The following is an 11972-nucleotide window of genomic DNA, read 5'->3' on the forward strand; positions in this document are numbered from 1 at the left end:
GGTCCTGTCGTAGCTATGCAAAGGTTTGATTCCTAAAACAATATTAGAGAATTTTTGTTATGAAGTCTGTTTTTTTGGTGGCTGTGCTTGAAATTAAATGAACATAATCTTAATTCAAGTGATGAAAGATTTAAAATTCTAACAGTAAACAGAGTTGAGTACTACTGTAAGATTAACCCTGCCTGGTATAAATGTTTGGAAATGATTTCGTTGACAATATCCGTTAGAAACTTAAAAGTAATAAAAAGTAATCAAATGTAATCAGTTACTTTACTTTTATAAAGTAATTGAAAAGTTACACTGCTTATTACATTTTAAACAGAGTAACTTGTAATCTGTAACCTATTACATTTCCAAAGTAACCTACCCAACACTGATTGTACATAATGCACACATTTGTGCACAATTATAATTACACCTGTCACTTTATCTGCTGTAAATATTACTTGCACATACCTCTCTATGCACACTCTGACAGATTTATTTATAGATGTACATATTTACATATTTATCTGCACAATTTCTACTATTTGCACTTCTGGTAGATGCTAAACAGCATTTCGTTGCTATGTACCTGTACTTTGCAATGACAATAAAGTTGGATCTATCTATCTATCTATCTATCTATCTATCTATCTATCTATCTATCTATCTATCTATCTATCTATCTATCTATCTATCTATCTATCTATCTATCTATCTATCTATCTATCTATCTATCTAGTAGTGTGAGAATGACAGTAAGATTGGGGGAATGTGGTAAAGGTGTTTCCATACTTAGAGGACACTTTGCATTGGCAGCACATGCTTCAGTGCTCTGGGAGTGTTTATAGCGCTGTGACTTTAACACTTCATGACTGAGAGCTGCTGCTACAGCAACTTCACCCACAGCTACCATGACTTTCATCCCCGTCTTCATCTGGACACTGATCCTTTGGACTCAAGGTCAGACACTGCTTCATATTTTATCTCTACAATGATCTGTTCATACTAATACACTTATTGTTTCTATTAGAATATTTCAGTTTCATGCTGCGTTATTGTGTATTTTTCAGAATGCAGAGGTCAAGTCACAGTAACTCAGACTCCTGCAGTGAAATCTGCTCTTCCAGGAGAAACAGTCACCATCAACTGTAGAACCAGTCAGGCAGTGTATTATCACAGCTCAACTGGTCACTACTTACACTGGTATCAGCAGAAACCTGGAGAAGCTCCTAAACTCCTGATTAAGCTCGCAAATCAGCGAGAGTCAGGTATTCCAGCTCGTTTCAGTGGCAGTGGATCTGGATCTGATTTCACTCTGACCATCAGTGGAGTCCAGACTGAAGATGCAGGAGATTACTACTGTCAGAGTAGGCATGAAATCTCTGGCTACTGGATCACACAGTGTTATAGAGTCGTACAAAAACCTCCCTCAGTCAGATTGTAGAGAGACTGAACTGCTGCAGCTGGGAGAGACTGCAGGTGATGAGTTGGAGGATGTGATACGACACAATGACACTCTGTGGAGGAGAGGAACCACACCACACTAACTCACAACTCACATTAGAGATCTCTCAATAATCATTACAGCACACTGCACACAGTCCCTTACATCCACTATATTTGTAGTTTTCTACAATCATGGTGCTGGCTGTCACAGTTGAAAACATCATAGTTTTCCAAATCAAATATATGATTATAAAATTCATTTCTTTTATATCTGATCCCCCCACACCTTATACATCTAAACTATCCTGCTGTCAAAGACTGCTCAAAAACATGTATGGGCCTTGCAGCAAAATCCTACTGCCGTACCTCCTGAAAACACACAACATTCCTGCCTAATGGTCAGGTTTCCTTTTTTCCTGATATTGTCTTACCAATTAATGTTAGTTTTATACTGATGTTTGGACACACTGACTCACTGTGGTGTTTGACATTAACTCCAGAGTATCAGGAAATATGAAAGCTAAATTAAATACTTATCATAATCTATGGTTAGCATTAGGGTAACTTTAACAACCATAGATAGGTTTGAGTGATGAACAAATAAATGATGTTAATTTGTGTATGAAGTTCTCAGCTTGTGTCTAGTCTGGGCTAGAAGGACATCTGTCTCAGCTGCATGTCTTCATAGTATTCTGTGTTGTTTTTCTAATTAATGTTTGTGGTGGTGTTCTTGGTTCTTCAAAAGTAAACAAAATCTACTTCAAGCATTTTCAATAAGCTGATAGGCCAAAACAGACATCAAAATATCTTATGTCTTATTTCAGTAAGAGAGGTGTTTTTCTCTTAAAGATGTTCAGAGGACAAGGTTTGAGACACCACCTCTCATCTAGTTACATTACTTTTCTATCATGTTTACTCCATCAGTTCACATCAATCAGTTCACTACATGCTGGTTGCAGTGGAGCTCCAACAGTCTCATTCCTGATTGATGGACCTTCCTGGTTTTGATGTTTCAGGGTCTGGTTCATGTCTTTTAGGTGTGGGTCAGGCACAGTGTCCTTCAGTCTGTTGGCTTGTGTCAGTGGTGAAGGACTTTACTCTGCTCTGGTCCTTCAGCTCTCTGTAGTGCTGCTGTTCTCTGCAGTCTGATCACCTCATGACTACAGCCTCATGGTGTGGAGTTTGAGGTGGTGTTGCTCACTGACACTGTGACCAACTGAATCATTGAGATTTATTCACAGAAACAGAGGACTCCACTAAATAAACTGGCACTGGAGAACTATTATTATTATTATTATTATTATTATTATTATTATTATTATTATTATTATTATTATTATTATAATCAGTTGTTTTTCTAATGATTGATCAGGTTCTACAGCAGATACTGAGACAGATGCATTGGTGATTTGTGTATGATGTGTATAATCAGCAATAAAAAGCGAGCATGTTTATTGATTCAAAAGCTTTTATTAATAATTCAAAGCAGGACATTGCAGTGATCCACACACTTAACACATATTTAGGTGATAATTAAGAAGAAGAGCTGAGTTAAAAAATTTGAGCAGTAAAGGCCACATGTACCACACAGTGAAGCAGTAGAAGGTGAGCTGAGTAAAGTGTGTGTGATCTCACAGCTCTGAGCACTGCTCTGTGTTCACTGTGCTCACCACAGTAGGTTGGTTGTCTTTGGAGGCCTCACAGGTCACCACCTTGTTCCTCCACTGCTCCGGGTGGAGGCTCAGTGTGCTGCTCCAGCTGTAGAGGCCGTCAGCGTTCAGAACGGAGGTGCTGCTGCTTTCCCCCGAGCTCCAGCTGCTGCCATCAACCTTCCAGCTCAACTTCCAGTCCGAGGGGAAGCCCTTGTAGGCCACACACATGAGTGTGACCTTCTCCTGCTGCAGCTCCACACTGGAGGGGGGCAGCACCGTCACACTGGGCTGGGTGACACCTACACACACACACAGAGGTGAGACAGGAATGGACAGCTGTCAGTCACTCAGGCTTTGTTTCAGCTCACTGTGTGTGTTTCACTTCCCTTTATATCTTACAGAGCAGAACTGAGATCAGTGGAGCATCACAAACGTTTCACATTCAATTCTAATACTTTTACATCTTACAGCTATAATGATTTATATTATTGTGAACATTTGTACAAGTTCAAATTTAATTGTACTGTACATTCAATAATAAGAAATATTAAACATATTTTATAATGTAATTAAACAGCATTTAAAGTAAAACAGATTCATAATTTAAATAAATTCATTCTAGCCTTCAGGTCATCTGTTCATAAAGTCAGAGTCTCTGAGATATTAAATGGAGTTAGAATAATTGAGTGAAACACTGTTACAGTAATTTGCACAAACAATAATATATGTTTTGGTTGTAAATTTACTATGAATTAAAATGAACTATTAGTACTGTAGTGAGATACATTTTGAGAAACATCTAATATAAGTTAAATTTCAGAAACAAAATGACTTTATCCTGACTTCACATTTCATTAAAGAGAATTTAAAGACAAAAAAACCCATATGGACTATAATCTTTTTACTTTTTATGAAGAATCTGAACACACTCCATTTCAGTAATTAATAAACAGGTTACTTATGGCCCACAGACAGTTTGGTTCCTCCACCAAAAGTGTGCCACAGTGATACATTCCTATGAAGCCGTCATACAAAAACCTGTCACACTACAGTGAACACACACACACACACACACACACAAACACACCGACACACACACACAAAAACACACACACACACACACACACACACACACACACACCGACACACACACACAAAAACACACACACACACACACACACACACACACACACACCGACACACACACACAAACAGAGTTAACTAATTGTGGTTATATTTACAAAAAAACACTGTATGATTAATGATTTCTTCATTAGTTAGTCCTAACTCCTGAAAATTTCTAAGAAATGAAACACATGTTTCAAGTTTGAACTTCTCTCTCCAATTCATTTATTCATGCTTCCTAGACCAATTTAGCAGTATTTTCCAGAAAATCACCATCTGACTCCAGAAGTAAAATTCACACAACTCTGTAGTCAAACATGTGAAACACTTTCCTAACCAGAAGCCATGAATGAACTCTGAGATCCGCCTCTTTCTGAAAGCAAGAGATGCTGCTTAAATCCAGCAATGCAGAGGAACTGCAGCAGAGGCAGAGCCAACCTGTGAAGGGGCATTAGGAAAGCCAGGCATGCACATAAACTGGGTATCGAGGAGCACTACCACTGCAACACCAACCCCAGACGCATGTGGAAAGGCATCCAAACCATCACTGACCACAAACCAACAATACAGTCTCTACCAACCAGTAATGCCGTCCTTCCAGTCGAGGCTCAACCGCTTTCTTTGCTCACTTTGACCAGGGCGTCATACACACCAGGAATGATGACTCCTCCATGGCTGATCTTCCAATATCACTTCCACAACAGAGGTACACTCAGCACTGAGCAGAGTAGATCCACGTAAGTCAGCTGGCCCTGATGGCACACTCCAGACGTGTGCTCAGGAGTTGTGCTGACCAACTGGTGCAAGTCTTCACTGACATTTTCAACCTGTCACTGGCCCAGGCCACTGGTCCAATATGTCTGAAGACTACAAGCATCATACCAGTGCCCAACCATTCTTCTGTGAAGATTTCTGCCCTGTTGCACTCACCCCCATTGTTATGAAGTGCTTTGAGAAGCTGGTTCTAAGTCACCTCATAGCATGTCTCCCACCTACACTGGACCCACACCAGTTTGCCTATCGCCCAAATAGGTCAATAGAGGATGCTATTTCCACTGCTCTTCCTCTAGCTCTCACCCACCTGGACAATAACAATACATACATTCGGATGTTGTTCATTGACTTTAGCTCTGCTTTTAATACAGTCATCCCCAGTAAACTGATCACTAAGCTCAGTGACCTGGGTATCTGCACATCCATATGCAGTTGGATTATGGACTTCTTAACAAATCGACCTCAGTCTTTAAGGTTGGGTAATCACTTATCCTCAACCCTAATCCCGAACACTGGCATCCCACAAGGCTGTGTGCTGAGCCTACTGCTCTAATCCCTGTTCACCCTTGACTGTGTTCCGCAACATAACTCCAACGTCTTCATCAAGTATGCAGATGATACCACAGTTGTTGGCCGAATCAGTAACAACGATGAATCGGCCTACAGGCAGGAGAGATCTAAAGACTGTCAGCATGGTGTTCCATGAACAACCTCACCCTCAACACCTCAAAGACCAAAGAGCTCATTGTGGACTTCGAAATCTAACAGCAGCAGACACTCCCTATTTACATCAACGGGTCTGAAGTAGAGCGTATCTCCAGCCTTAAGTTCCTGGGTGTCCACATCTCTGAGGATCTGTCCTGGCATCTGAACACCTCAACTCTGTTTCAGAAAGCGCAACAGCGTCTTTACTTCCAAAGAAGACTAAAGAAAGTTCACCTATCCCCAAGATCCTGACCAACTTTTTAGCGCTGCATCATTGAGAGCCTCTTGACAAGCTCCATCACAGTGTGGTATGGCAGCACCACGGTGTGTGAAAAGAAATCACTGCAAAGGCTTGTGAAAACCGCCCAACGCATCATCACTACCCAAATACCTGCCATTGAGTCTCTTCACTGATGTCTGCGCAGAGCACACAAAATCATCAAGGACTCCTCCCACCCGAGTCACAAACTGTTCAACCTCCTTCCATCCAGGAGGAGAAACAGGTCCATCTGCACCAGAACCAGCAGGTTTAGGGCCAGTTTTTTCAGTCAACCATAAATCTACTGAACTCTACACTACACCGCTAGGACACTCATGTCTTCCTACACTTACCACTTTACAGTTCTGCTCCACCCTGTACATTCTGTTAATATAATATTTTTCACTGTTGTACATTCTGTTATAATATAGTATTTTTTCACTGTGTAATATAATTAATGTACATATTGTCCACTTCATAGATTACACCTAGTTTATCTATCTATTTATGTACATTTATATATATTATATTTATACATACTATACTTATATATCTGTATAAACACTGTACATTATCTCTGTACATACATTGTACACAGTGTTGGGGAGAGTAACTAGTTACATGTAAGCATATATTCACGTAACTTAATTACAATATAAATGTAACAGTAACTGCTACAGTTACTTAGAAAAAATATTTAATTAAATTACAGTTACTTATGAAAATGTTAAAGATTACAAATAGAGTTACATCTGAATATTTTCTTTAAAAACTAGCATATGTTGAATGATATTAATTTGTTGATAGAGTTTGTTAAAGCGGTGCTATTCTGATGATTTTGATTGGTTCTCTGGTTTGAATTTGTGGCGCGTCTGCCAATTACATTAATCCACATTGCCGCTGGAAAGCTTTAGGCTAATACACTGTCTGAGAGTTATCACCATGGCGAGTGATAAAAATACATTTCAGTCCTGAAATTTAAAAATAATTTCATCCTGAAATCCGATAAGGGGCAAATATAACAGTTCAGTGGGAAATTTGTTTGCCGGCTGTTAAAATGCTTTCGACATCAGAGGCTTCAATGTTGAACCTGAGGAAGCATCTGCAGGTATGGAACCTAGCCTTTCTTTATTTAATAATATATTTAAAATGTAAAATTTTGTCATTATTGTGAGTGTACAGAAATAAAAACAGACCCTTTAGTTTTGAATGATATATCACTCGTTTCTGTATAATAAAAAGTGACAGAGTGGTCAGTAGATTTACTGTAGCTGCTATGTGGAAAAAATCCACTAAAATGCGCCATGCTGCTCATCGAGCCCATAGTGTACTCAAGACCTGTATTCAAAACGTTCAGAACAAATTACCTAATCTGCTAGCCATGGGTGACTCTAGGCCATTTTAAAGCCCCCTAACATTTTCTACTCAGCCCCTAAAATTCTGTGAATCCCCATAAACTGTACACACGAGTAATTGATCGCCTCAGTCCCCTTTTAAATTTCATATGAAAACGCTGAGACTCTGGCTCTTCCTGTCTTTCAGCGTTCTCGATCAGAGCGAGGATCAGAGGACAAGTGTGTGTGTGTGTGTGTGTGTGATCAGGAAGACTTGTATTTGGCTTGTTCAGTACTCAAATGTTATACACATCTGTGCAATACAGTGGAATGCTGCAATAAGTTTACCATTGGGGGCTGAGCCCCCTTAAATGAAAATCCTAAAATCGTCCCTGCTGCTAGCTACCTTTACCAGGCACTTCTTTAAAAATAAAGAAAATATATAGCTCACATTTTAACTCCTTGAAAATGTGTTGGTAATGTCAGATCTAATATAACTTAGTTATTTTAGCACTGTAGCATACATTATGATGACTCTTTTCAGATTATGTTTTTTTTTCAAGGCATTGTTACTTGCCAGTGGGTCCTGTCGTAGCTATGCAAAGGTTTGATTCCTAAAACAATATTAGAGAATTTTTGTTATGAAGTCTGTTTTTTTGGTGGCTGTGCTTGAAATTAAATGAACATAATCTTAATTCAAGTGATGAAAGATTTAAAATTCTAACAGTAAACAGAGTTGAGTACTACTGTAAGATTAACCCTGCCTGGTATAAATGTTTGGAAATGATTTACGTTGGACAATATCCAAGTAGAAACTTAAAAGTAATAAAAAGTAATCAAATGTAATCAGTTACTTTACTTTTATAAAGTAATTGAAAAGTTACACTGCTTATTACATTTTAAACAGAGTAACTTGTAATCTGTAACCTATTACATTTCCAAAGTAACCTACCCAACACTGATTGTACATAATGCACACATTTGTGCACAATTATAATTACACCTGTCACTTTATCTGCTGTAAATACTACTTGCACATACCTCTCTATGCACACTCTGACAGATTTATTTATAGATGTACATATTTACATATTTATCTGCACAATTTCTACTATTTGCACTTCTGGTAGATGCTAAACAGCATTTCGTTGCTATGTACCTGTACTTTGCAATGACAATAAAGTTGGATCTATCTATCTATCTATCTATCTATCTATCTATCTATCTATCTATCTATCTATCTATCTATCTATCTATCTATCTATCTATCTATCTATCTATCTAGTAGTGTGAGAATGACAGTAAGATTGGGGGAATGTGGTAAAGGTGTTTCCATACTTAGAGGACACTTTGCATTGGCAGCACATGCTTCAGTTTTACTAATAAGTGTTAGTTTTGTACTGATGTTTGGACACACTGACTCACTGTGTTTAACTCCAGAGTATCAGAAAATATGAAAGGTAAAATTAATTCTCATCATAATCTATGGTTAGGGTTAGGGTAACTGTAAGAATCCTGGATAAGTTAAATTAATGAACAAATAAATTATGTTAATTTGTGTATATAGTCCTCAGCTTATGTCTAGTCTGGGCTAGAAGGACATCAGTCTCAGCTGCATGTCTTCATAGAATTCTGTGTTAATGTTGGTTGTGTTCTTGCTTGATAAAGTTAAAAATAATAATTTTAAGCAATTTTCTAGACATACACCAAAATGTCTATTTCAGAAAGAGAGGTGTTTTGGTCTTAAAGATGTTTGACGAGTTCAGAGGACTCCGAGGTTTGAGACGCCACCTCTCATCTATTTACATTACTATTCTATCATGTTTACTCCATCCAGTTCACATCAATCAGTTCACTACATGCTGGTTGCAGTGGAGCTCCAACAGTCCCGTTCCTGATTGATGGACTTTCCTGGTGTTGATGTTTCAGGGTCTGGTTCATGTCTATTATGCTTTGGTCAGGCACAGTGTCCTTCAGTCTGTTGGCTTGTGTCAGTGGTGAAGGACTTTACTCTGCTCTGGTCCTTCAGCTCTCTGTAGTGCTGCTGTTCTCTGCAGTCTGATCACCTCATGACTACAGCCTCATGGTGTGGAGTTTGGGGTGGTGTTGCTCACTGACACTGTGACCAACTGAATCATTGAGATTTATTCACAGCAACAGAGGACCCAACTAACCATTCTGATGTTGTGGGAATTCCACTAACCAAATAAAATATACTCTTAATATTGTTAGAAAATTATATTTTAGTAAAATATAATAATCTACAGAGATATAATCATGGTTAAAAAGGTTTAATTTCCATAACCATCGTGTCAGTATTTGACTATTAGATGGGGCTTGGAAAGTATCATAAGCATTTGTATAATTTAATTTAAAAGAAAATGATTTACATCTTCAATCTGAATCACATTTTCAGTGATGATTTCTCTCAATTATTTGTTATGTCAAAATAGCGCACATATAAAATTATAAACCCAAAGCCCCCTGTGAAAGTATGGAATGAAATGGCATGGGAGAATAATAATGATATTATTTATTATTTATTATTATTATTATTATTAATAATAATAATAATAATAATAATAATAATAATAATAATAATAATTATTATTATTATTATTATTATTATTATTATTATTATTATTATTTGTTTTTCTCATGAATGATCAGGTTCTACAGCAGATACTGAGACAGATGCATTGGTGATTTGTGTATGATGTGTTTAATCAACAATATAAAGCAAGCGTGTTTACTGATTCAAAAGCTTTTATTAATAATTCAAAGCAGGACATTGCAGTGATCCACACACTTAACACATATTTAGGTGATAATTAAGAAGAAGAGCTGAGTTAAACTGAGGAGTGTGTGAGCTCACATGTTAATAACACAAATGAAATGATGAGAGAGGATGATTTGAGCAGTAAAGGCCACATGTACCACACAGTGAAGCAGTAGAAGGTGAGCTGAGTAAAGTGTGTGTGATCTCACAGCTCTGAGCACTGCTCTGTGTTCACTGTGCTCACCACAGTAGGTTGGTTGTCTTTGGAGGCCTCACAGGTCACCACCTTGTTCCTCCACTGCTCTGGGTGGAGGCTCAGTGTGCTGCTCCAGCTGTAGAGGCCGCCAGCTGCTCAGAACGGAGGTGCTGCTGCTTTCCCCTGAGCTCCAGCTGCTGCCATCAACCTTCCAGCTCAACTTCCAGTCCGAGGGGAAGCCCTTGTAGGCTACACACATGAGTGTGACCTTCTCCTGCTGCAGCTCCACACTGGAGGGGGCAGCACCGTCACACTGGGCTGGCTGGACACCTACACACACACACAGAGGTGAGACAGGAATGGACAGCTGTCAGTCACTCAGGCTTTGTTTCAGCTCACTGTGTGTGTTTCACTTCCCTTTATATCTTACAGAGCAGAACTGAGATCAGTGGAGCATCACAAACGTTTCACATTCAATTCAAATACTTTTACATCTTACAGCTATAATGATTTATATTATTGTTGAACATTAAAAGTTCAAATTTAATTGTACTGTACCTTCAATAATAAGAAATATTAAACACATTTTATAATGTAATTACACAGCATTTAAAGTAAAACAAATTTATAATTTAAATAAATTCATTCTAGCCTTCAGGTCATCTGTTCATAAAGTCAGAGTCTCTGAGATATTAAATGGAGTTAGAATAATTGAGTGAAACACTGTGACTAATTTGCACAAACAATAATATATGTTTTGGTTGTAAATTTACTATGAATTAAAATGAACTATTAGTACTGTAGTGAGATACATTTTGAGAAACATCTAATATAAGTTAAATTTCAGAAACAAAATGACTTTATCCTGACTTCACATTTCATTAAAGGGAATTTAAAGACAAAAAACCCTATGGACTATAATCTTTTTACTTTTATGAAGAATCTGAACACACTCCATTTCAGTAATTAATAAACAGGTTACTTACGGCCCACAGACAGTTTGGTTCCTCCACCAAAAGTCCACCACAGTGATACATTCCTATGAAGTCGTCTATACAAAAACCTGTCACACTACAGTGAACACACACACACACACACACACACACAAACAGAGTTAACTAACTGTGGTTATATTTGCAGAACACAATTGTAAGATTAATGATTTCCGCATTAGTAAAATAAATCAGTAGTTAGTCCTAACTCCTGAAAATCTCCAAGAAATGAAACGGATATTCAAGTTTCAACTTTTCTCTCCAATTAATTTATTTATGCAATTTTGACCTAAAAGTATTTTCCAGAAAAGCTCCATCAGACTCCAGAAACAAAATTCACACAATAACTCTGTAGTAGTGTGAGAATGACAGTAAGATTGTTGGAATGTGGTAAAGGTGTTTCCATACTTAGAGGACACTTTGCATTGGCAGCACATGCTTCAGTGCTCTGGGAGTGTTTATAGCGCTGTGACTTTAACACTTCATGACTGAGAGCTGCTGCTACAGCAACTTCACCCACAGCTACCATGACTTTCATCCCTGTCTTCATCTGGACACTGATCCTCTGGACTCAAGGTCAGACACTGCTTCATATTTTATCTCTACAATGATCTGTTCATACTAATACACTTATTGTTTCTATTAGAATATTTCAGTTTCATGCTGCGTTATTGTGTATTTTTCAGAATGCAGAGGTCAAGCCACAGTAACTCAGACTCCTGCAG

The 11972-nt window shown here is 38.0% G+C and overlaps 1 pseudogene and 2 gene segments (V, D, J or C); 1 reads left to right on the forward strand and 2 right to left on the reverse strand.

The window, feature by feature from the left end:
• Window positions 1-896: 896 nt before the first annotated feature.
• LOC131364581 (probable non-functional immunoglobulin kappa variable 6D-41) lies at window positions 897-1429 on the forward strand. The segment is given in 2 exon segments: window positions 897-945; window positions 1056-1429. Coding segments are annotated over 2 exon segments (423 nt in total).
• Window positions 1430-3010: 1581 nt separating this feature from the next.
• Window positions 3011-5676, reverse strand: LOC131364582 (immunoglobulin lambda constant 6-like). The segment is given in 3 exon segments: window positions 3011-3385; window positions 4046-4098; window positions 5528-5676. Coding segments are annotated over 3 exon segments (525 nt in total).
• A 4452-nt stretch (window positions 5677-10128) lies between these two features.
• LOC131364583 (immunoglobulin lambda constant 6-like) lies at window positions 10129-11292 on the reverse strand (annotated as a pseudogene).
• Between the last annotated feature and the right edge of the window lie 680 nt (window positions 11293-11972).

The sequence above is a fragment of the Hemibagrus wyckioides genome, linkage group LG14 (genome assembly GCF_019097595.1).
Source record: "Hemibagrus wyckioides isolate EC202008001 linkage group LG14, SWU_Hwy_1.0, whole genome shotgun sequence".
Classification (NCBI taxonomy): domain Eukaryota; kingdom Metazoa; phylum Chordata; class Actinopteri; order Siluriformes; family Bagridae; genus Hemibagrus; species Hemibagrus wyckioides.